Genomic DNA, 27280 nt, shown 5'->3' with positions numbered 1-27280 from the left:
ACAGCTAGCCAGTCCTATGACTTGAATGTTATGTTTTTCCTCGTCTCCACTGACTCGCAAACCAAGCAAGAAGCATCTCTTTCTACATAAGTGTCCTCAGATATGTCAGGACATAGCAGTAGTTAAGAATTCATTAAGGCTTGTTTGACAATTTTTTGACAAAAATAGATGCATAATTTTTGTCAATGAAATTTAGCGTGCATATGGGTTCAATAATTTACTAGCTAAAAATGCCAAAGAACTAGGCTATGACAAAGAATATTGTGTTTCTTCATTTCATTGCACTGATATTGACAATATCTGGCACTATTTCTGTATGGGAACTCACGATTCCAACAAATTTGGTTTTATCCATGCTATACTTATATTTTCGGAGGTTTGCAACAACTCGTGCCTCTAAAAAATCTGTGCTATTTTATTAAAAAAAAAGCACTACTCCCGGACAGGTGTTTTGATGGGTACATTATCACTCTACAGGGTTACCGTATGTAACAGTTCACATCCAAGAACAGAGTCAAGACCCATATTAATACTTGAACTGACAAACCATATGGAAAACACGAAGTTCATAACCTCTACCTGCATATGTAAATCAAGTATATTTGTGAGATTCCACTGCAGATACGACCTGCACAACTAATAGCGGACTTCAATATGATGATGGCTCAGTCATTTTCTAGAATAATCACTCAGGCTACAGGTTGGAGGAAAATGTATGACAATAGGTTGTTTGTCCAATTACCACCATTGGGTATTCATAACCTTTTGTGATGTCCTGTTTTCTCTGAAACAGAACTACATACTTTAATTACAAATTAACTAGTTCAGCTTGTTACTTCAAACTAAGATACTTGTGTTCTGACAGCTTATAACTAATATGATCTTTACTAGAGTTGATTTTAATGCAAGGAGGCTGCTGACATATAGCCACAATTTTTTAAGAGACCTTGACCTCTACGCCTTGAGGCTACTTGCTGTGTCTGGGTTTCCTTTTCAGTAAATCTACATAATATACATTCTATCAATACAGACATGGTATTTACCACTGGAGATGTCTAATTTTACGTCTCTGTCTGGTACAAAAATAAATATGAACAATGTAATATCGATTAAACTTTCTACAATTATGAATAGCGATTCCACGTCTCCATTTCCTACGATTAAAGATTTTTGCGTTAATAGCTTGGCATTGTGGGACCTAGTACCAATGGCAACAGTGATCATAGAATTCCGAACTGGCAAGACAGGCATCCTCACTTTCTCACTAATTCTGTTGAATGAGTTAGTGGACGGCACATTGGCAGTAGTTCCAGTATCTAGTAGTTGGGATATTTCACACTACAGTATTAACTCTAGCCTGAACTACATTTTCATATTAGTTATTCGACATGTTAAGATCAGAACACAGCTGATCTATGATATCTGTTCCAACACTACGTCACAACTAGTTGATGGTGAAAGTTATCTAAGTAATAAAAATAGGACCTGAAGTACTCTGTTTCTGATTGTAAGCCTGAGCTGTGATAGTAAATCAAATGTTGTAAAGTGAAAGCAAAGCCGTGCTGTAATAGTAATTGACTATCATAATGAAACATCTCATCCCGATCAAACTGTAGTATTTGGCTGTGAAACAGCAAATTTTAACCCAGAGTCCAGCTCTTTATTGATCTGCACATCTTTCTCAGATATGGATATATCTCATGAATTCATGAGAAACGATCTAGCTCTGTACAACAAACTGTTCTTTTAATCCTCCTACTACTGGAATTATTTTGTTACACTGAGTACCGCTGCAGTCAATATGACCCCCAGTAATAAACACGGGATATATCGGACGTATTTTATATAGTTTACTGAACTGACATGAAAGCATACATTACTGATTGAAACCAGGTATAGTATGTATTTAAGGACTTAAAGATCTTGTCTTAATCCTTGATTTTAGAGTAAAAACAAATCAAATCTTCACATTTAAAACAAAGATCCTCTGAATGATGTTTACAGACAAAGGAAAAGCATCGTCTGCACCTTTGTGAATGTTTTGTATGCACTGAACGTTTGCATAGGGATCACCGTTTGCGTTTTGCCTGACCTACTCACTTCAACTGAAGGAGGAGAACGAGGAGGAGGCGATTTGCTGAGCGATTCCATTTTTTTCTGTACTTGACTTGTTCCGAGTTCCAGAAGAAATTCTCTCCTTGTGTTGTTGGTCTTTTATTCCAGTCAGGAATTAAGTCGGGGAAAATTATGAAAGCGTTTAGAGCACTAATATCCAAAATAATGTAAGAAATATCCATGGGCCATTTTCTTGTCATACGTTTTATGGTGTAATTCCTAGCTAAATTGTCCATTGTGTCTACATCTAACCGGCCTGGGTGGCCGTGCGGTTCTGGGCGCTGCTGTCAGGAACCGCGAGACCGCTACGACCGCAGGTTGGAATCGTGCCTCGGGCGTGGATGTGTGTGATGTCCTTAGGTTGGTTAGGTTTAAGTAGTTCTAAGTTCTAGGGGACTGATGACCTCAGAAGTTGAGTCGCATAGTGCTCAGAGCCATTTGTCTTCATCTAATTTAGTTGTATTATAGTCTACGATTATAAGAGTGTTTGCTACTTTAAACTTACGTGTCTCGTCTCTGAAATGCATAGTACTCAGTAGCCTCACTATCTTACCCTTATTTGGGCAATAGGAGACTATTGAGCCGATTCCTGTAATCCGAAGAGACACGAAGCTGCATCTCTTCCCCTTACTTCGATAAATTCTGCAGGTAGTTCTCGACGACTTTATCTTAGTTTTCCTGGTAGAGTCATTTGCTTACGTTGAAGTTCCTTTGCCGACTCGAAGCTTGTAAAGAAATTATCTGTTGCGATATGTCTTTCACTCAAGAAATATTCTGTCAACTTTAACACAACCTTTTTCCCTGATTTATATTTCTAGGCTGACCTTCGCCCTTCCCTGTGTACACCTGGAGGTATGTGACATAGTAGTTTGTGCTGTCACATGAAGCCCATATCTTTATACAATACTTTCCAGGATTCGAGGGGATGTACTGGCGAAATGGGCACCAACCGATAAAAGTCACCAGTTGTTCATTAACTGTAATATTGTCGTGTGGTTTGTACGCATCATGTGCTTACCCAGGGTTCAAATAAATCCCTTGAGATCCCAGGCCTACGATACTGTCGCCAGTGTTGAGCATCATCAACATCATCAACCCGAATACAGCGTGATGTTTCTGTGAACCAGCTCCTAGCCGTAGAACTATTGAAAATCGATCGGCCATGCTCTTCGTTCCATAAATTCACTATGCCCTCATCGGGACCTTTGTACACTCACACAAGAATAAGCAGGCCAAGAAATAATGCAAATTGTTCTCTATCAACATCTGTCAATTTTTTACCGAAAGTAATGTTACGTGCTTTGTTGGTCCACTTCGAAATATACTCGAAAATCCTGGGCTTCATAAATAATTCAAATGCGGACTGCACAGTATTTCCATTCCTTACAGTACGCCTCGTTGGGCCTGGAGCCATCTTCAATATATTTCATGCTCGCTGTCTGCCATGTAATCTAACAGGATTTTTACCATGTTTCATTCCCATTTCTCCAGTTGAAAGAAATGGGATTTACATATGTGTTTACATATTATTATTGTTATTAGGTTATATATACCTACCTGAAAACATTCTACTTTGAGATGTCAGCCAATCATATTGTACCCACTTAGTTCATTAACCTTTTTACAATATTGGTGAGGCCATGACAGGAAAATTTAAATTCCTTCATGTTTTGGATTTTAAGATGTCCTGTTTTAGTGATAGGCAGTTAAATTGCTTCTAATCTTTTATACAGCTGCGCAAAGGGTCTCGAGTGTGAACTCTCAACAAGAAATTATCGACCAGCGAATACGAGATAGTAGTGCTATCCCATAATGTCCTAACGGTGCACAAAGGCCACCATTTTCTCGATGACAGTTTCATGTATAATGTAATTAACTAACAAACTTCAACAACAATTTTTAGACGTATTATTGGAAATGATCTATCTACTCAATTGACAAAACTTTTTAACATGCACAGGCAGAGTAATAAGCAATGATATCCATACCTTAGGTGTGTGAGCTAATTTTATGTTTTTAGAAATAAAGTATCCATATCAAAGATGCTATATGGACAGATTATGAGTTACAATTTTTTTAATATTGCTTTTTATATATATTGTTTATTCACTCCATTTCTCCAAAGCAGTACATCTCATGATATCTCTCATTCCAGGCTTTAATCCCGACCTGCGGGGTCTGCTGTTAAGGTCAACTGGATTTGGCGTATTAATTTTAAGGGGTGACCAGATGCCCTTTCTGTCGCCAACCTGTACCCCCTTGTTCGGAATGGATTGTGTGTACCCCAACTGTGTGCGTCTAGTGTAATCCACGCAATGGTGCAGACGTGCGGCAAATATCTGCATGTCGTGATACTTGACTTAAAGTGATTGCTATCGTAATATTATATTTCTTGTAGATGTACATCATGAAGACTCAAACAAAAGGGTATACATGAAACATGGTCGAAAGAGGTAGTGTAATTAATGTTTTGAAATTATTGGATATGCTATTACATTTTACCTTAAGGAAAATCGAGGTCATCTCCTTCACTAGCTTGAACACAAATTAAATCCTGGCCCAAGTGGTCGTAGCTGGTCAGTGCTATGCTTGGTGGTGGATGAGCAATTACGCAGTTAATGTTCATAAAAAACAATTATGTTATACCCTAATCAAACAAGTTCTAAATTCTAATAACAGAGTAAGAATAGAGCGCTTATGGGTCTGTGTCTTGCTTCACTACTTAAGGCGCTTCCAACTGATTTAAATGACGAGAAATTACTAACATACCAGTAAAAGAGGAGAACTGAGAGGTTGCTCATTTTAGAAAATAAAATCTCACTGAACATAATGGTCCAGTTATTAATGGAAAAAAGTTACAATGAACACACATCCATATCGTGCAGCTACCAGTAGGGGAAGAAGGAAAGAATCTAAGGGCATTGTTTCCATATTATTGTAATACATCTTAAGGGCAGCTACAAAGGGATTTATTTCAGAGGAGTCCACAAGCAGGATTATCACTTGACATTACTACACTCCTGGAAATTGAAATAAGAACACTGTGAATTCATTGTCCCAGGAAGGGGAAACTTTATTGACACATTCCTGGGGTCAGATACATCACATGATCACACCGACAGAACCACAGGCACATAGACACAGGCAACAGAGCATGCACAATGTCGGCACTAGTACAGTGTATATCCACCTTTCGCAGCAATGCAGGCTGCTATTCTCCCATGGAGACGATCGTAGAGATGCTGGATGTAGTCCTGTGGAACGGCTTGCCATGCCATTTCCACCTGGCGCCTCAGTTGGACCAGCGTTCGTGCTGGACCTGCAGACCGCGTGAGACGACGCTTTATCCAGTCCCAAACATGCTCAATTGGGGACAGATCCGGAGATCTTTCTGGCCAGGGTAGTTGACTTACACCTTCTAGAGCACGTTGGGTGGCACGGGATACATGCGGACGTGCATTGCCCTGTTGGAACAGCAAGTTCCCTTGCCGGTCTAGGAATGGTAGAACGATGGGTTCGATGACGGTTTGGATGTACCGTGCACTATTCAGTGTCCCCTCGACGATCACCAGTGGTGTACGGCCAGTGTAGGAGATCGCTCCCCACACCATGATGCCGGGTGTTGGCCCTGTGTGCCTCGGTCGTATGCAGTCCTGATTGTGGCGCTCACCTGCACGGCGCCAAACACGCATACGACCATCATTGGCACCGAGGCAGAAGCGACTCTCATCGCTGAAGACGACACGTCTCCATTCGTCCCTCCATTCACGCCTGTCGCGACACCACTGGAGGCGGGCTGCACGATGTTGGGGCGTGAGCGGAAGACGGCCTAACGGTGTGCGGGACCGTAGCCCAGCTTCATGGAGACGGTTGCGAATGGTCCTCGCCGATACCCCAGGAGCAACAGTGTCCCTAATTTGCTGGGAAGTGGCGGTGCGGTCCCCTACGGCACTGCGTAGGATCCTACGGTCTTGGCGTGCGTCCGTGCGTCGCTGCGGTCCGGTCCCAGGTCGACGGGCACGTGCACCTTCCGCCGACCACTGGCGACAACATCGATGTTCTGTGGAGACCTCACGCCCCACGTGTTGAGCAATTCGGCGGTACGTCCACCCGGCCTCCCGCATGCCCACTATACGCCCTCGCTCAAGGTCCGTCAACTGCACATACGGTTCACGTCCACGCTGTCGCGGCATGCTACCAGTGTTAAAGACTGCGATGGAGCTCCGTATGCCACGGCAAACTGGCTGACACTGACGGCGGCGGTGCACAAATGCTGCGCAGCTAGCGCCATTCGACGGCCAACACCGCGGTTCCTGGTGTGTCCGCTGTGCCGTGCGTGTGATCATTGCTTGTACAGCCCTGTCGCAGTGTCCGGAGCAAGTATGGTGGGTCTGACACACAGGTGTCAATGTGTTCTTTTTTCCATTTCCAGGAGTGTATTATTCGCATGTCCGTTGAGAACTATTCAATCAGGTGCAGGAGTTCACCTTTATGGTTTCATCAACAAATATATTATGACACATTAATTGCATTCTTAAAGTAGTTGAGACATTAGTTTATACAAGCATGATTTTATAGAAAAATTTAGTTGTGTCAACTGCAGTGGAAAAGCCAGATCTGTCTGCGTCTCTACGTATTTTTGATAAGTAATACATAATTTTGGTAGGACCAGTGACAGAGACTCATTTTCGTCAAGGAGGAACTGTTAGCAGCGTGCATTTTTGATAAATGATACATAATTTTGGTAGAACCAGTGACAGAGTCTCATTTTCGTCAAGGAGGAACTGTTAGCAGCGTGCTTAGCACACTACATGATTTTTATACAGTCGTATAAAAATTATGCAGATAATTTAGACTTGGAATACAACAGGGAATTTAATTTGGGTGTTCACGGCCATGTTGTAGGCACCATTTGTGATAGATATGGCTACTCTTGTTTCCTTCCTACAAGAAAGTGTGTTACTACGGTGCAGGAATGTCTGACATTATCAGCAGTAAACGTAAACGCTTTTGCTGCGAGATAACTTTAACACCCTAACATAGAGTCACTATAATGTCAGTCTAACACTGAAAGGGAAGCAACCTCATTTAGTACCTATACAAATGAGTATACTACTGTTGAGTATGATATTCCATCGAATAGTCGTGTAGTTTCGATTGTGTGCCAACGGAGTTTGATAAGTGGTTTTTGCTGGGAGGTAAAGTAAATACCCTAGTATGTGGTTCCTATAAAATTGTATAAGGCTGAGAGTAATATCGTATTTCGAGTCGACTCAAAATGTGAGAATAACATTTTTTACTTTGGTAACTGTCATTGGCGAAAGCACGTAAGTCTGTAAGATAAATCAGCAGTTGTGCCCCATGTGTGATTCACAAAGTGATATGCACGTGAAATTACGCAGATTGAACCTCACAGGGCGAGAGGTTTACTGAACAAAAAAAAAAAAATGCTCAGTTAGCGATTTATGTTTTCCAGGCGTTTTCTGTCTGTCTTGTGACATATGACAGACATCGTAGAGCAACATAGGTGTGGGAGATAATTAATTTGAAGCTCGGTTATGCTTTCCACCATCTATGATATGGAAATCGAACATTACAGATATGCAGATGCTGCTTGTTTTTTGATAAATTCCATTAATATGGTGAAACAATACTACAGAGCATTCAGATACTTTTAAGCATACTAAAATTACTTTTAAATACTGCAAGTCACACACTTAACGTAGTTTTTGGATGAGTGCTTTGAATATGCCGCAAAAGAAAAAATTAAAAATTCGATAATGTAAATCCCTCTATCTCTCTCTCTCTCTCTCTCTCTCTCTCTCTCTCTCTCTCTGCGTGCGTGTGTATGTGTGTGTGTGTGTGTGTGTGTGTGTGTGTGTGTGTGTGTGTGTGATTGTATGTGTTTTTGTGCGCACATGATTGAGGCTCAAATATCTTTGACCTTCACAGAAATAAGGAATATCTGGTGCTATCATTTTAGGACAATGCTGTGATTAGTTGGTGATGGGAATGCATTGGGATGGGAAGGGTAGTCCAGTGGAGAGGGGCATAACCACGTAATGTATACGAGGTCGTTGCACAGCCCGTTGAGATTTTCGAAGTGATAATTAAAATTTTTGTCTGTGTGTGCCAAAAATTAAATAAAACCTGTAGCCTGAAGTTGTCTATTATCAAATTATGACACTTTTTTCATTTTGTTTATCGTTGAGACATTGAGATAAGTTAAAATGGGATCTTGTTCTGCTTTTGAATACATGTCTTTAAGAAGAAGGGCTCCTCAGACCGATAAACCTGGAGTCACCTCAAACATGTAATCTTGGCTTGGATATTGTGCTTGGTTCTCTCTACTCCCCCCTAATACTGCAGAGCTTTTTGCCATTAACCCTCACTCACACCTCACAGTGGCGTCCTAGGAAACCCAATCTATTTTTATTGTGTATTTCAAAAAGTACAGTGGAACAATTTATGGAAACTTAGTATTCTTTTCTTTCTGAACAGTGTCAACATGAAAGCGATGTTAACCCAAACATTTGGATTGTTGAATCGGCGATGTCGAGATAAAATATTGTTGAACGCCTGTTGGGTCTTGATGGTGTGAGCTCTGTGTAGCTTATTTATGCTGATTGACAATGTATAATTTTATAAATAATACACCACTAAAACAAATACACAGTTTGTGCATTAGAGATATGTATTAGACTATGTGCTATTTATTTCCAATTTGTGTCAAAAACTCCTTTGTAAATTACACTTTTTCGCTTAAAATATAGTGTAGTGTGGTAGCCCAGTGTGAAGGCCATATTGCTGATTTGTGCAGATTGGTTAATTTATAATTCGGTCACTATGCAATACTGAAATATATATTGTATGTAATTTATCATAGTTTTCTATCAATGTAGCCCTATAAATTTCATTTTTGAGCTATAGTGAGAAAAACGAATCAGAACAGATGAAGATATATTTATAATACAGGATGACATTTTTACTCTGTAGCGGAGTGTGCCCTAATATGAAACTTCTTGTTAGATTAAAACTGTGTGCCGGACCGAGACTCGATCTCGGAACTGTTGCCTTTCTCTGGCACAAAATTTTAATCTGCCTGGAAGTTTTCTATCAGCGCACACTCCGCTGCAGAATGAAAATCTCAAGCTGAAGACGTCCTTCAGACTATGGCTAAGCCATGTCTTTACAATACCGTTGCTCCCAGGAGTGGTAGTTAGGCCAGGTTCGGAGAAGAGCTCCAGTGAAGTTTGCAAGGTAGAAAGCTAGGTAGTGGCAGAATTGAAGCTGTGAGAACGTGTCGTAAGTCGTGCTTGGGCAGCTCAGTTGGTAGCGGAATTATCTGCAAAAGACAACGGTCCCGACTTCGACTCTCGGTGTGGTACACAGTTTTAACCTGCCAGGTAGTTTCATATATTTATAACGTTTTGCTGTTACGAGTCATTTGAAGTCCCAAATCCTGATGAAGGTTATGGTTTTGTCGAAATTAGGAATCATCAGGTACGGAAGAAGATGGGTATGACGAAGATGATAACCATAGTGGTTCTTCCAACTGAAATTTTCTTCTAGGAGAGAATGACTATAAGTGGTCTTCAACTATACTTTCTAATAAGAGAATAACTAATTCCACAAAATTAGATTCTCACCTCCCAGGACGAAAATGACAAGCAAGCTCTACCTCTAGTCCAGTTGATGCCTGGCATTTGCAAATGACAGATGATATGCTAGATCAGATTGTCACTTACACAGGCGAAAAAATTATTGACAAATTTTCATCAACTAGGAACTCGCTGATTACCATATTACTACAAGTTCGTAGAAATAAGATTGTCATTGGTCTCTTGTATATATGCAGAGTAAACAAGGTGGCTCAGACAAACTCAGAAGAAGTCTTGCCACCTGAATTTTGTAATGCCCTCTTTAGCACACCACAAAGGCGATTTCAGGTTTTATTAGTTGTCTAAGATTTGCTGATAAAGCAACCCAATTGAATAGTAAACAAGAAGACCGATTTTTTACAGTTCAGGACAACCGCCCAGAATTTATTGATAAATACGACTCCCTAAATACACCTTTTGAATACTGTGCAGTATATAAGCAGCCGATAGATATCCTTAACAGCAGCCTTTTCAGAATATAGGTCTTGAAATCTGGACAAATTTGGAAATAAGATTTTGATTATGCTTATCCACTTTGGATATTTTACAACCGTGACTGTATATATAATGTAAATAAGTTATAGAAAACTGCAACCAGTCACCTTTCGAATGATTATGTTTTATTCCATGAACCGGATTTCGAACCTTTTCAGGTTCCATTTGAAGTTGAACCTGAAAAGAATCGAAAACCGGTTCATGGAATAAAACATAGTTATTAAAAAAAGAGTCTGGTGACTGTTTCGTATAACTTATTTACATACTAAGATTTTGATGTTAAATTTTTCCAAGACATATTATATACTAAACACTTTTCCACTTGCTAGCATGGTTGTTAAACAGAAAAGTGAAGCTACCCATGTTATTAGGTGAAAAAGTTAAGTGAACCCATTCATGCACTAATAGAAGCCTGGTAGTTGAGACTTGTTTTTCGTCAGTTCATCTTTATCAGAAAATGACTGAAAACTTCGCTTTGACAGTGTTGGGGACTGTAAGGAAAACTAAGCCTAGACTAAAACAATCATTTTTATGTTATCAAAATGTCCAGAAACCACAATTTGCGTTTGATGTCAGTAAAACGCTACTATCATATGTCCGCAAGATACGTTATACTGTTGGTGTTACCACTTACAACACAGACTACATCAACGAAACGACAGGAAAATCTGTAAAGATAATTTCATACAATGAAACATTTTGTGGCACTGACACATTGAATCAAATGTACAAAACTGACTACATTCCATGTGGAGTTCAAAGATGGCATTCGAAGGATTTCTGCACCACTTTGGATCAAAGTAGAATAAATGCCCTGGATGTGCTTACCACATCGGGTACTGAGGTAAAGAGGCAATGAAAAAATTATCTTCATGAATTGCAATGGAACTTGGTTGCACCACATACAAAGGCCACTTTGAGTACACCTACACGACAAGGGAATCGGAAGAAAACTCTGAAATACGTATTGCACATAGGCTTGTGCATCAAGACAGACACAACCTTTAATCAGCGAAGTGAGATGTTCTCTGTGTTCACTTAAAAGAGGAAGAAAACAAAAAAATGTGTAGCCAGAATTTTAAAAAGGCGATCTGTGATGAAGGCAGAACACTAATTTGTACCGATTGTGCTCACAAACATTAGAAATAGTGACAATACTAATTACAATACTTCATATCATTCTAACGAATATAAATTTATACTTTCTTATACATTTGTGCGAAAATATACTATAGTGGCGAGTAACTTTGTAAGCACACTATGCCAAAAACCTTGTACAACACAAATAATCCTATATATATATATATATATATAATGTGTGTGTATGAGTAATTACTCATTATTTGAATTTTATAGATATTTTTTCATAGAGTGTTTACAAAGTTAGTTATAATCATAGTATATTTGTGCAAATAAGCATAAAAAGGATTGAACTATGTATATTAGAATGATGTTTAAACTTGTTACTAATATCAATCTCTATTTGTACTGGCGGTGAGCACACTTGATATGATTTACTGCTGTATTATTACATTATATTACACAATACATTTATGTTGAGTCTTGCGTCCAATTTATATACAAGTAAGAAAACACACATAAAAATTTATATTCAGTATGGTGGTGCAGTGTGACATGTACCAAATTTGTAACAATCCTATGTTCCTCGTTGTAGTAGCTAAATAAAGTCAAGTAATACATTCTATTTTAGTAAACACCTTCAAATTTAAGAAAGCTAATCATTAAAAAATACAACACATTACTTAAAAACAATACTATGCTCACTTTGTAAAAGTCCTATATTAATTATTCTTGCAATAATAAAATAACCATTATGGAAAACTATATGGCTAATTACAACATCCCACATACATAATAATGTCCAATTAGCTTACAACTGTTGATATGTGATAATATATTACTGGGGGTCAGTGAACCGCTTTGTGTTGTGTAGTGTTATTCATAATAGGTGTGAGGGTTAAGACTGTATAACGTATAGTGAAGTATACATTTGGTGCCTGCAGGTAAGTTACATTGGAAACTAGTCTACACACCAATTGCATTGTGGGAATAGGGGAGTGAAGCATTTATATTTTGGCTGGCGTTAAGCAGTAGGAATTAGTGATTACAGGCTGCAAATTTCGCTCTGTAGCAGAGTGGGCACTGATATGAAACTTCGCAGCAGATTGAAACTTTATGCTGGACTGTAACACGAACACTCTTCTTTTGCTTTTCACAGGGAAGAAGTCTATCCATTCTTGCATTAATAAAATAACCATTATGGAAAACTATATGGCTAATTACAACATCCCACATACATAATAATGTCCAATTAGCTTACAACTGTTGATATGTGATAATATATTACTGGGGGTCAGTGAACCGCTTTGTGTTGACAGAATATTTCTTGAGTGAAAGACATATCGCAACAGATAATTTCTTTACAAGCTTCGAGTCGGCAAAGGAACTTCAACGTAAGCAAATGACTCTACCAGGAAAACTAAGATAAAGTCGTCGAGAAGCACGACTCACGACCCGTTCTCACAGCCTTACTCCCACCAGCACCTTATTTCATTCCGCAAAAGGCAAATGCCTGAGATAGAGCCTCGGTCCAGCATAAAGGATTTTATGCGTGAAAGTTCCATGAATAAGTGCATTTTTAATTACAGTCACTGAAGGTAATTTACAACTAGAGTTTCTAAATGTAATGATAATGTGAATGGAGTGTATTTGTGTGTGTGTGTGTGTGTGTGTGTGTGTTTGTGTGTGTGTGTCTGTGTGTGTGTGTTCAAATTAGCCGAATCGGTCTCTGGACTACGTAGGGACCTTTTTTCTTTGGATAATAACGTCATTCTTTTTCATACAACGAATTTCAGATCAAGCGCTCAACATAGCATGTTCAATTAGTCATACTGGAGAGTGAAAGAGGTTTACTGTGAGGACATAAGCCACATAGGCACATTGGTATGGAAGTTAATGCAGTGCACGAGGACCTTGAAAGTAAGTTGTCCACAAATGCTGTCTTAAAGTAGTGCAATGGCGAATCAGTAAGATGGCATGCAATGGGTCAAGCAAAAGAAGCGTCATAAAAGCTTCAAAACCAGTGACCAGTTTATAATCTTAAATGCATTCCCTTCTATTGCAGACTTCCATTATATACCCATTATCGCTTTTCTACATAATAATAAACGAAATTGCAGCAGCTTGTTGAAATTTTCCCTTATTCAATTTAGAGTACATCCTTCGTTTGTCTCTTCGTTTCCTCCATATATGGCTCGAAAGTAGTAGCACTGTTCGCTGCTCACTCTAATACTGCTTAGCTGTTACAATTTTCTTAAAGAATTCCAGCACAGTAGGTCGTCTTCTTTCTTCCAACGGCGTTGTCAAAGAGGGCGGAGGAGCGGACAGAGATTCATGTCACTTTCTTGCCGAAGGCAGTGGTAACCATTACAATAACGACACATAGCGGTATCACAGGACGTGTGCCCTGTAACGGATGATCTCTCCGTTGACAAAGGACACCCGACTACTCGCCTTTTCAGATCTATGGGAGGGCACAACCAATGGGAGGTGAAAAGGAGATAAGGATTCAATCAATAAAGTGTAACGTTTTGAGAGTCGGCTCATGGGGTGTCGGAAGTTTGAACGTCATAGGGAAGCTACAGTACTTAAAAGGGGAAAATCTAGTGCTCAATCAAGGCAGGAAAGTATAACAGGATACTGATCGGGTAATTCATATACAAAGGGAGAGGGAAATCTATTACTCATGGGGGTCTGGAATGCTGGTACAGGGGAAGGATTAGAAGAAAGGAGAAATATGGGCTTGGTAGTAGGAATAAGTAAGGATAAAGACCAACTGAGTTCTGCAATAAGTTGCAGTTAGTAATAGGTATTACTAAGTTCAAGAATCACGAAAAGGAGAGGTGTACTTCGAGAACGCAAAGAGGTATGGCACGTTTCCAGGTAGATTACATCATGGTCAGACAGAGGTTCAGAACTCAGAGAACAGATTATAAGGTGAACACAGGAATAGATGCAGAATCAGGTCAGAATTTGGCAATGATGATGAGTAGGATGAGGTTTAGAAGACTAGTCAGGTAGAGCCAGTGCACAAGAATGTGGGATAGGGAAGTCCTAAGGATTGGAGGTAGGTACATTGAATTTCTCTGACGTTGTAAATACTGTGATAAATGAATAGCTCAGTAGGTAATTCAACTGAAGAGGAATGGACAACTCTAAAACAGGGAAATGACAGAATTTGGAAAGAATAACAGAGGTACCAGGAAGGCAGCTGCGAAGAAACATTGGGTAACAGAATAGATATTTCAGTTCATCGATGAAAGAAGAATATTTTCAGGGACATTTCGGAATATAGAAATATAAGTCACATTCGAATGAGAAAAGTGCATAGCACATGGAAGTTCAGGCGAAACCGCTACAAGAATAAAGGTGAAGAAATTGAAGAAAATGGACTCTTGGAAGGACTGACGCGGCATAAAGAAAAGTAAACACAAGTTTTGGTGAGAACAACACCAAGGGTGGTAACCTTAAGAATGTTATAGGAATTCTACTATGAAATGCACGGGAGAGACCGGATAGGTGGAAAGAGTTTATTGAAGGCTTGTATGAGGGGGAGGACTTGCCTGACGACGTGATAGAAGAAGAAATAGGAGTCGACAGGGATGAAACTGGTTATCCATTATTAGAAACAGAATTTAAATGAGGTTTGGGAGACTTGAGATCAAATAAGGCAAAAGGGGTGGATAACACCCCATGTAAATTTCTGAAATCATAGTGGGAAGCGACAACTTAGTGGCTGTTACTTTTGTGTAGAATGTGCGAGACTAGCGATATACCTTCATACTTTCAGAATCATATCATTCATTATATTTTATTGAGTTTATCCTTCTTCATTACTGTTGATATGGAATTCATAATACAGGAGAATTAATCAATGTAGTTTTGAGAACATAGTATTTCGCTTAAGAATGAGTTGATAAAATTTATACATTAGGTAACAGAAAAAAGTTTTATTGTGATGGTCTTATGTTACAGTTAAGAATAATTTATTCATTTACGGCTGGATGGCTTGTTACACTCCAGTGACTTGTGTTATCCAGGAACGCAAGTTGGCCACATTAGAGTAGACGCCAGGGTAGCCGGCCTGAGCGCATCCTCTTCCCCAGGAGACGATACCGTACTGCGTGGATCCTTCCACCAGTGGTCCGCCGCTGTCACCCTGGCACGAGTCCTTGCCGCCTTCGTCTTCTCCTGCGCAGATCATGCGCTGAGTGATCTCGCCGCCGTAGGCTGTGTTGCAGGAGGCACGGGCCACGATGGACGTGGTGACCGCCTGCAGCTGTATGGGGGAGGAGCCTCCGGAGGACAGGGCGCCCCAGCCCGTGATGGTCACCGCTGTGCCTGCAGATGGCTCCGTCGAGCCGAGGCTCACCGCCTGCAAAGCACAGTACAAACTCGTCACTTGGCGCCCTTGAAAACAGTAGGGGAAAGTGCTTTGGGAACATAACATTCTCTATTCGATGTTAACACAACTAACAAAACATTATGCAGGAACCTTTCGTCAATATATTTCATTTTTCTATCCCTCCACTGCACGTATGTATTACTCATTGAACGGTAACCGATTTCAGCTTGTAGTAGAACATATGTATGAAAGATAGTCAGCTGAGCATAACACTGAGCCCATCTGTACGACATGACTTCTTCATAGTACACATAACTTGCCGAAAGTCACATGTAAAAAATGGTTCAAATGGCTCTGAGCAGTATGGGACTCAACATCTGTGGTCATCAGTCCCCTAGAACTTAGAACTACTTAAACCTAACTATCCTATGGACATCACATACATCCATGCCCGAGGCAGGATTCGAACCTGCGGCCGTAGCGGTCACGCGGTTCCAGACTGACGCGCCTAGAACCGCACGGCCACAACGGCCGGCACACATGTAAAATGTGACGTACAATTTTATTTTGTGTGTAGCTCATTCATTACTTTCCATGATTTGACTTGACGATTTCAGAGAAGGAGAGAAAGTGAAGGTCCTTGATAGGAAATCGTCTTGTACAGCCAACACCGTGACTGCCATTGGAACAGTAGAACAGTTCAAACACTGTGCTCGGCACATATGAGTATGACGAAGGAATGGAGAAGAGAATATTCAAGTTTTGGAGTACGTTTGTAACAAGAAACCAATGTGTAAAAAGAAGGAGGACAGGAACATGATGGAAAAATTACATGAAATGCTTGTTTACAGAAAAAAATCGTGCTTTATAAGTAAATCCCTGGAAAGCCTCATAAAAGCAACAGAGAAGAAATTTATAACAGCAATAAATAAACGCACCGAGCTGACATACCTCGATATATGAAATTAGGTGAGAATTGGATGAATTAAATGTAATTAAATACCAGAAAAGAAGACAAACGTGAATGAACGTCATTAAAGAATGTGTGGAGGAAGATTAGGTCTCCTGTAAGGAAATCTAAGCCATTTGAAAGTCAAAGGAGGAAGCTTTGTGTGCCGTAAAAGGCAAAACAAATAAAAGTTTAATGCCTGAAGTGAAGAAGAAGATGATGATGATGTTGTTGATAAGTGATGCAGAGCTCTAATGTCGTCATGATGAGCTGTGCGGTAATTAATATCGACGGCATGTTGCTTAATATTCTTTAGTATGCGTTGTAAGGCGATAATTTTTAGGGAGATATTATTGCTCAGTGTTCTAGCAGTTAATGTCAAAATTTGGAGACTTTTTATTGATACACCTAGTCAGCTGTAGTGTGTGAGAGCTGGCTACGTTCTCGTTCCTTCACTAACGCAGAATTGATGTCAGTAAAGATTAGAGAACCTGAGTTTAGAGCGTGGTAGTCGTGCAAAGTGTTCGCTCAGCTACGATCTTCTCCCCTTCCCCCTTCCTCCCACAAACTTAATATTTTCCGTTTCATAGTAAAACTATTGATCACAAGTAATAAATTATAATTGGACAACACTCCGAGAATATTCTCAACAATGTTTCTGAAGAAGCAAAATTTTTCTGGAAAATTCAGACACATTTATTTCTGTGTTACCATGTTGTAAATAGCAATGGAAATGTTTTGCCACTGAGAAACAAATGTTAGGGAATTGTTAGAGCGATACGAAGGAATAGAGAAGCCAATGTTCACCAAACGGTCGAGGATGTGCATTATATCAACAATTTCAACAGGGACAAGCAGCAAGTCGGAGGCGGTCGCTTCACTGAGGAACACCTACGCAGTTGAATGGTACTTCACTATAAAATCTTTTCCGGATGGGCAGCGCAATCTCGGCGCCGAAATCCACTTCAGTCTAGTAATAGGAACACCAGCTATACCCTCACGCTCCTGGTGGAGCTACCACACTGGTTGTATTGACGAATACTGGAGGTAGATCGGTTTATTTGACAAATGACGATTCCAAACCCACTCATTGGATAGGAACATGCAATACTAATCCATTTCAATCACAATGGTGATGTGTGAAGTAGCTTCTACGGATTTTGGTACCTTTAAACAAAACACTGGGGATTCTTATTTATCATTTAATTTCAGATTAAGAGCCCTTACCGAGAGAGTATGAAACAATTATAGGTAGTGCGAAACTGTTTATTATTCACTCTTTCGCTAATCTAACCAAAATGTGATGTTCCACTAGATCTCTGTTGTAACACAACTAGTAAATGTCCGAATGTGAAGGATATTTGTGTTTTCTTCGAGATTTGTGCTAGTGTGTATTTACATAATTGTATTTTGAAATGTAGATGGCAAGAAGGCAACCAAGATATACCTATTCTGCGACCAAGTGAGATGGCTCTGCGATTACCACATTCGATCTCCATTTTTGAGAACAGTGGATCAAATCCCTGTCTGGGCATCCGGACTTACATTTTTCCTGATTTCCCTGTAACCCCTTAAGGAAATTGCACAGATGGATTCTCTAATAGAAAACGTCCAATTTCCACCTGAGTCCTTCACTTAATTCGAGCGTGTGTACTCTGTCTCTAATGACGTTGTAGTCGATGAGACGTTAAACACTAATTATCCTCCTTTCCTTTTACCATTCTGCGATTTAATGAGATTTATTTTGCAGTAGATGGGTCCCTCTGAAACACTACGTTTACAGTATCTTCACCCTTTCACGCGTACAGAGGCTCAGCTCTATTCTAGCATCATGGCAAGCCATTGATGACTGCCAAGTTGATAGTTTGGGAACGCCACTGGTAACAACAGTATTCAGGTACAAAGAAATTGCCTCTGGCGTTGCAGTGTCCGTACGGTCGATGGGGCTATACTCTCTTATTACCGAGCGAGGTGGCGCAGTGGTTAGCACACTTGACTCGGATTCGGGAGGACGACAGTTCAATCCCGTCTCCGGCCATCCTGATTTAGGTTTTCCGTGAATTCCCTAAATCGTTTAAGGCAAATGCCGGGATGGTTCTTTTGAAAGGGCACGGCCGATTTCCTTCTCAATCCATTCCTAACCCGAGCTTGCGCTCCGTCTCTAATGACCTCGTTGTCGACGTGACCTTAAACACTAACTACCACCACCACCGCTCGCTTATTTTATCGTAGGAAGTGAATTCGGAAAGTAGGGTCTGCCCAGACATGATGTGAAAACCACTCCGAAAATCCGATGGAACTTTGCACAGATGTGTTGGGGAGTGTCTATACTGTGGCTATCGATCGCTTCACGTCACACTTTTCAGTTTAGAGCGCAAAGTCATCACATAGAAATGCCTAAAACAACAGTGTCTTCCGCCGTGTATATGGATCTGGTGAGAGATTTAGCCTGAAGCTATGCAGCCCACATAACATAAATGTCAAGCGTTTCTTCCATCAAGACAATTTTCAGCTACATTCTGTAGTGCAATGTAAACGCTCCAGAAGCGTTTTCGATGGAAAGTGTTTGATGACCCACAATACAGCCCTTAATTGGCTCCCACCATGTTTAACTATACTCGCACGAACCTATGCCTACGATGACAACATTGTGGCACAGACAACACAGTGCAGACCAGTGCAGAGAATTGGCGGAAAGCACTTGCGGCTATTTGGGACGTGGGTGCTGGGTAGTTAGCACAACGTCACGACAAATGTCTAAGTCGAATCGGCGGCTATTTAGAGAGGCAGCTGGAAGGTGTGGCTAACAGTTACGAAAAAATAATTTTGGTTTCCACTGTGGTTTTCATTTCGCGAACGATCCTACCTTACTTCCCGAATATCCCTCATATTAATTATTAATTTGCGCTTGAATACATCCTTGTGCGTGTATGTTAGTACGCTGTCTGTATTTTTGTAAATATTGAGGCTATTTCACATATATGAACAATGTGGCTCACTGATAAACGTGTAGCTTTAACATTATGTGGTCTCAGTTACACCACAATAACTCGAAAATTACGTGAGGATTATTGTGAGTTTTATAATGTTTTTATCGCATACACCTTTATATGGAATCTACTGTCTCAAAAATCACAGAGAGATCCGGTGCAGCGGTCAACGTCGTGGACTCGGGTTTGAGATTATGGTCGACTAACTGTCCGTGGCTTGTCTAAACCCCTTACGACAGATGCTGTGGTGGTGTCTTTTATAAAGATGCAGCCGAAATCTTCCACCAATCTGTCTGCTCTGTCATGTGACAACATTCACACAGATAAATATATTAGATTAAGAATCTAGTCGTTTTGGTTTTCTACATTAGCTTAATTAGGAGATCAATAACGTTCGTTGAGTAAATACCGTACTAGAATGAATGGAACTAGTTACCGCATAATTATTTACTTTCCGACAGCCGAGAAATGCAGGCGTATAAAGTCAGTACAGGATATTAAACTGTCCTCTTCACATAGCGTTATGCGGACACACTAAGTTGGTACATACTGATAAGCCCAATGTAACAGAAGGCCTCCACCCAAACTGAAACTGACAGAAAAGAGCTGAAACAACAAGCGAATGAATCTCAACACATGTAGTGTAAGTGTTTCTCTGTCTGCCATGCAGTGGTGAGTATAGAACCGATTACACTACTGTGAGGATTTGTACTGGGTCACGATATGATCTGTGCTATTAGTCGACGTGTTGAAGATGTACGTTGAGTGTCTATAAATTCCGTCTACACAATAGCCATATTATACCGCCCCCAAACTCCTAGATCTGAGAGTACTTCAGCACAACACAGAATACACGTCAAGGTTACTGTTTGCTCACAAATCTGGAACGGAAAAATGAATCATATATTCGTTCGTATAAAAGCACTTCACCATGCCTCAGACACCACAGAGAAGCAAGAAATAGTCACTCTGCTTCCACAGAAATGTCTTAACTGACTCGTAGTTGCGAAATCGACACTTTTCTTGTTCTAACAGTGAGACGTTTCACTGATGTTCTTGTTATTAAAGCCTATAAGTCCTTCCCTCACAATTTATCCTCTTTCTAAACGCACAGGAGAGTCCTTTTCCACACTTTCGCGAGTCGCTAGTAAGGCTCGAGGCATATGTGTATGTGCTCCCTGCAATGAACCCCAGCACCCATTACAAAAGCAGTGCCTTACTCTACACAGGTCATGAAGCTGAGAGTTAATAGCCTTCTTTTCGTATTCCGTTTGGAAAGGGATTCTAGAACGTTCTAAAACTCCTCCTACGAGTAAGGACTCAGCCAATGGAATTCACTACTCTGATTTTTGGTGGGTAACGTCGCTCACTGTAGCCCGTGAGAAATTCTACGAAGGGTCAGTTCACGTCCTCTGTTCGTTAACCTCGCAGATTCCTTCGCATTAAAAGGATGCTCTTTTTCTTGTAAGATGCTATCGCTCTTCATCCCTAGATTTCAGCACTTGGCTGTTTTCAACGATTTCTTAGTGGTGGGAGTGCATCTCACATTTGCTCAGCAGCCTCGTCATTGCCAGCCTGCCTTCTGCGCTGTAAAGGCGCTGCCTCCCTTCTCTTTCCTTTACAGCAATTAAACGTTACTTTCGGTAGTACACAACACGGTGTGTTTCTTAAGCTACCTTCTCCTGATCGCAGCTTTCACAAGAATGAATAATGTTCTCAGCACCATGTTCTCAGCGTCTACTTTAAATTAATTCCCAGGCATTTAACACCACAGAAAATGTTCGTAGTGGTGCTACCCATAATCAACCAAAGAAAATTTACCCTTCATGAATCGGGATCTCACATCGAATAAAAGATGCAATATATATTACATGTATGGAGGCAAAATATTGAAGCGTTACTCATCCTCTCAAAAAGCAGCAAAACTTCGAAAAAACAGCTACAGAACATGTGCAAAATTTTGATTCAGTTCCTAAGTCGTGAAGATGTGTTTTTACCAAACCATAGATTCCTTTATGAGCTCAAATAAATGTCATCATATGATAATTATCGTTCCAATACATGAAATTTTTCTTATGGACAAATATCTATTTGAAGAAGATAATTTTAATGGCACCCTATGCCTTTCAGATTTGTTAAGTGATGGCGATACCTGGGAAACATTCGATTGTTGCCCATCGAATTCAGTAGGTCGTATCGAATTTAAGGCACCTGGAACTATGTTCGAGAAAAAAACTAAACACATGATCCTCAGCATACAGTTGTAAGACAAAAATAAATTTTAAATATGCATAAGTACGTATTTTCTGTGCACGAGCTGTACCTGAACGTTGGAATCGAAGGAGAATGATCCGTCAATCTGGATGACGCCGACGTCGTAGTCAGTGGTATCGGAGTCGTAATCCCCGTGGTAATATCCGTCGGCAGCATCGTACACAGTTCCGCCGCTTCCGCGGGTGGAAGATCCGGCCCTGAGGGACACGAAGTTGACGTAGGCGCCCTCGATACAGTGGGCCGCCGTCAGCGCCCAGTTGGAGCTGATGATGGAGGCGCCGCAGCTGTGGGAGCCCAGCTTCTGCAGCGACAGCTGCCAGGGGTACTGCGAGATGTCTACGGCCTCGCCGCCCACGATGCGGCCATCGAGGCGCGGTCTGGGCAAGTGGGACCTCGTGGAGGGCGCAGCGCTGCAGAGCGCCACCAGCAGGCACAGGACGACGGCTGTCTGCATGGTTCTGGCCGGCGGATGATCACAGTCGGCTGTGGTCGGCTTTTATAACGGTCTTATCGCTTACACAAGCGACTCTCCACTCTAAAGACCTCTTGACAATCCGATAGTCACGGTCCTGCAATTAGTTCAGCGAGGTCAAAGTAATAAATGAATATATGGAGCAATATGTTTCGTCACAAACCGCTCACTAGAGGCAGTTTATCTCATTCTAATTTCTCCCATCCGGACCGTGAACAGCTACGCTGATAGATCAATGAGGGCACACCGAATGATTTACGTAACATAGGCGAATATTTTCCTTGGGAGGTGGGGAAGTCCGAATACCCTTTTGTTCTTTAAGAATAAACAGTATTTTCAAAATGAGACGTACAAGGAAGCGCTGCAACCGCTTCAGAGAATACTGTCCAAAAGCTTCAATTCATCTCTGATTGATCTAACAACGGTAATTCTTCAGATCCTAGATAGGAGGAAATGGAATGAGATATACTGCCGCAAGTGAGACCTTGGTGAACAAACATACTTCGCCATATATTGATATATTACTTTAACCTCGCTGAACGAAATGCGGGACCGTGACTAATCAGCATTCTGATGTTCAGGAAATGAACGCTGGAACTTTTCCCCACCAATCAAGGTAAATCACGGTGAAACAAACAAGGTCGTTTCCTGTCTAAGCTCTGATTCACTACGAGACCCGCCGGAGCAATAAGTACAATGAGAAAAAAACCAAATAGATAATACGTCTGTACCCAGTGTTGGTCCAGATCACCGAATTAGTTACCTCGAGAGTACACGTCGAAGCTGGTGGTTTCGTGTGATGTCACCAATTAATGGTACAGTGCTCCCATGCTCCAACCCCTCCCCCTTCCCATTTCATGAATACCAGCCTCGTTCGTCCCCACACACCGTGTAAACCAATACTGGTGAACTCATGGTAGTACGACCCCCTTTGAAGTAGTTACCTGGGAAGAATGAGATAGTTGCTAGGACGAATCTTGTCTAAACAACTATTTTGATATTCACATGGGGTAATTACGGAGGAAAATGGTGTGGTCCCAGATATCGAATGGGAATTAAAATCTATTTCCTCTGGAATAAAGATCTTACATATCTGTACGTCATAGTACCATTGTTTCAACTTCCACAGCAACCTAATGAAGATGCCGTCACGCAGTGAAGAAGAGCAGCAATATCTCGTCTGTAGGCAACAGTTACAATACCTCCGGTGGAGATTTAAGAAGTTGTTGGAAAAGAAAACCAAATTAACAAGCCGCAGTATTATCCTCAGGATATACTAATTATGTTATGCAGGGAGTTTCCGCGAGAGTGCAGCAAAAATTTAACAGGACAAAGGGGGTGCTCTACCGAACAATTTCAGGTAGGGAGGCTGCGGTTTAACAAATCAGCTTAAGAAGATAATACGAATAAAATCACATTACTGTGTACTTTTTTGCTTACATTAGTTACAGTTAACTGCAAATACCGTCACTGACACAATGACTTAAAAAATGTGATGAAATTGATGCCTATCAGCCTCAATGAAAGCATGAAATCAGTGTACAAGGTTCTGACGCATCCTGACAAATGTCGCTGGTGTGTTTTGAATCACATCACAGGTAGGCAACAATTCTTTCAACAAATTCCATCTCCGTATCCACTGCGGTGCCATACACAAGTGACCTGAAATATCCTCATAGGAAACAAATAAAGGTATTCAGGTCAGGTGCCTTCGCAGGCCTCACAATAGGACCTCCCATCCAATTTAGCCACCGGGAAATACAACACTGAGACGGTTACGGTAGTCCACACTGAAATGACGTGGTTCATCTTCATGTCTTATCCACATCCTCTCTCGAACAGCCAAGGGTCGCTCTCTAACGACTCAGGTAGTAGACCATCGCCAAGATTTTAATGGCTGAGGATGCTGCTTTGAACTTGCTATTCTGAGGACAGCTGCTGTGGCACCACTCCATTCATTGCCGTTTTGTTTCCGGTTCGCAGTGATGAACCCATGTTCCATAGTCTGTGACGATGTTCGACTAAAATAGTCACCATCAGCCTCGCAACACGCAAGCAGTTCCGCACAGATGGTCCTTCCTAGCTCTCTAGACAGCGAGGAACCCGGCGGGCGCTCACGATTGAGTACTGAAACTGGTGGACGTATTTTTCAGTCTTACCAACGAAGACGTCCAATTGTGCAGCAGGGTTCTGATTGTGGTCCGTCGATCACGTGGAATGACAGTTCTAACATTGCAGGAGTCACAAATGTAAACTGCCGGCGGAAACGGGTGACATCGGATAGTTTTGTGTGACCTTGTTACAATGGTGACACACCTCTTGCCCAACCTATCACAGCGCTTTGGTTCACTGACAAGTCTTCGGAGACATTCTGCAAGCGCATATGGGCATCTGCGATTGTGATTTTCCGCCGAAAGAAACTCACTGTTAGCTCAGTGGAACACACCTTGTGTACACACGCCTGAAGGATACGGACAGCGCAGCGATATATCGGAGCTTTAAGAAACAAGGGGGACTGAAATAGGTATATGTCTCTCGACTAATTCCTAATTTTTTCGACTGAAGATGCCTTGAAAAAACAAGTTGCATTACTTATTGAGGGCTCGTAATTTCTCTGTGTAAGTTACTTTCTGTAGATTCTTTGTCCCAGTGTACCGTCAACTTTTCTTCTATCCATGACATCTAGGAATGGTAAGCGACAATATTTTTCTGTTTCGATGGTGAACTGTATATTCGGATGGAGCGAGTTCATATGGCGGATACACGTAAAATCTTTATTCTTGGGGACACAGAATAAATGAAAAGTCTACATGCTGCAAGACGCACTGAAATGTTGGTGACTTGCCGTCTGCGGTGCTTTTTCCTCAAAGTTTCTAGAAAATATTTGGCCACAATTGGAGAGAGAGGACTTTCAATGGCGACACCTTCTACGTGTTTTAAATACTTAAGAAATAACATGTGGTATGCACATGCAACTTTTTGTTTCTAATGGTCCTGCAGAGTTATTTTAGTAAATAACAAAGTTAGAGAAATCTAAAATATCCGACCCTTATAGTTTATGTGTTTTCAGACGTCCTGTGAAGTACTGTAAATTGTTAATATGGTCATCATATTTGACTACGAGAAGTCTCAGTCAACATTGAAGTAGATCTACGGCCAGGAATCTGGTAATGGCTCTAATGCTGCTCTATACTGGGTGAGGACAAGAGCCGTCGTCATGTATTTTCGGTAGGACGATCAGTACTCGGGGGAACTTCAGTCTACTGGCGCAGATCTTTAATGACTTTACTCGGAAAAAAACTGTTCTTGAGAAGGGGTAATTTGGTTCTATAGATCTTGCCAGTTGGATCCTCTCTTAGCTTGAGACAAGCAGGATCATCGAGCAGCACCTCTCCCTTGCCACTGAATTCAGCTCGTGAGAGAAGGAGGATGACGTTCGACTTGAGGGAAGGTAAAATAAGGCTGTCCTTGTCTGCTCTCAACTCTGACTGAGTCTTCCAGCTGAGCAGATTGGCGTGGCTCGAGTTAAAATTCGCCAGCAGCCCCTCCTAATCTCTGTGGCAGCGTAACGGAAAGTTTAGAAGTTTCCTGTTGAAAGGAAGCTGTCAGATATGAGATAGGACCTTGAGAAGTGTTGGTGCGTATTTCAAACGTTTCTCTTCCACCTAAACCTTTGCGTCATCTACGATCACTCATGTGAGACTTGGCGCATTCTCTTCTTGCCCTGAGGGGAGTCTGCTTTAACATTTGGCGACCCTGGCATGTGGCTTAGACTAGTCAGCTACAGCCCAGGTAGTGCTACTTACCTGAGGAATCAGCCGCAGCAGCATTGCCTGGACACGAGGCATCGCTTGTTTCACGAGAAGTCTGAAGTTTTATGCTCAGCGTCAGCTTTCTGGGACTGTGTTTTTAAGGAGGCTGTACAACTCAGTACTGCGGTCAGTGTTACTTAACGGATGCAGGTTTTCAATTCAGTGCCGCCTGGAATCAAGGAACTGATTTCAATTAAATTAAAACAGGAGGAACAAGAACTTCTGATTCATGATCCGAAGCCGCGCGTTGCTGGCACTTAATTCAGTTGTTAACCACAGGACGTCCTTGATTTTCTGAAGCCCATGCACACTTAAAACTGCTTGTCTGCATTTCAAAATATTACAGCCATTAACCTTGACCTGGCACGAAGATGTCACCATTCGCCGTGAAATTGGGCTTTTACTTTTCTTTGGGTACCTTAAAATGTGAAATATAATAGTCAAAATAATAATATTTTATTTATAAAAAGTACATGATATAAAAACCAATTTCAAATTATCATTAATCATCGTTACCTCCTTTGCACTTGTTGCATCTTAATACTGCTCAGAAGGTAATTATTTTGGCAATTGAAATCACCCATATCCCAAAAAGATTTGAATATCTGTTCTACACATTCATGAATTTTGCTCCAACACTTCTTTTTACATTTACATCCAGGACCAAGAATTTTAGCACAAACAATTTGTCCTTTTTTAACAGATATGTACTCTCTGTCATAATTTCTACGACGTTTACATTTTTCCCTTTTCCTATTGTTCATATTTCTTCTATTTTTTCTGACTTTAGGTTTTTTAGCAGGTGATACTTCAGGAGACCTTTCACATTCATCAGCATCCTAAGCCAAACAAAGTATTCAGAATGAGAAAGACCAAAGACACTTCAACACATATACCAAACGTTAATATATTATATAAATAGGCTTGTAATATTTATAATTATTAGCAATAATGCAGTAATTAATAGGTGAAGTGAAATTTGTTCGTGATTCACATGTACATATTTTTAGTAGTGAGTATATAACAGGTATAATTACGCAATAATATTTCACTGTGATGTAGACCTAAGCCCCAATGTTTTAAATGT

The 27280-nt window shown here is 40.9% G+C and overlaps 2 protein-coding genes across 2 annotated transcripts in view; one reads left to right on the top strand and one right to left on the bottom strand.

The window, feature by feature from the left end:
* The window catches only part of LOC126252090 (trypsin delta-like), a 42028-nt gene that overhangs the window by 13660 nt on the left and 1088 nt on the right, over positions 1-27280 (top strand). The window lies entirely within an intron of this gene.
* On the bottom strand, positions 15287-22388 carry LOC126252087 (trypsin delta-like). The gene is made up of 2 exons (XM_049952943.1): positions 21959-22388; positions 15287-15726 (listed from the first exon to the last, which is right to left on the bottom strand). Exons 1-2 carry the CDS (start codon positions 22361-22363, stop codon positions 15364-15366), a joined length of 768 nt encoding a protein of 255 aa, XP_049808900.1. The 5' UTR covers positions 22364-22388; the 3' UTR covers positions 15287-15363.

Source organism: Schistocerca nitens, chromosome 4 (assembly GCF_023898315.1).
Source record: "Schistocerca nitens isolate TAMUIC-IGC-003100 chromosome 4, iqSchNite1.1, whole genome shotgun sequence".
Classification (NCBI taxonomy): domain Eukaryota; kingdom Metazoa; phylum Arthropoda; class Insecta; order Orthoptera; family Acrididae; genus Schistocerca; species Schistocerca nitens.
This window is presented reverse-complemented; position numbering and strand designations above follow the sequence as displayed.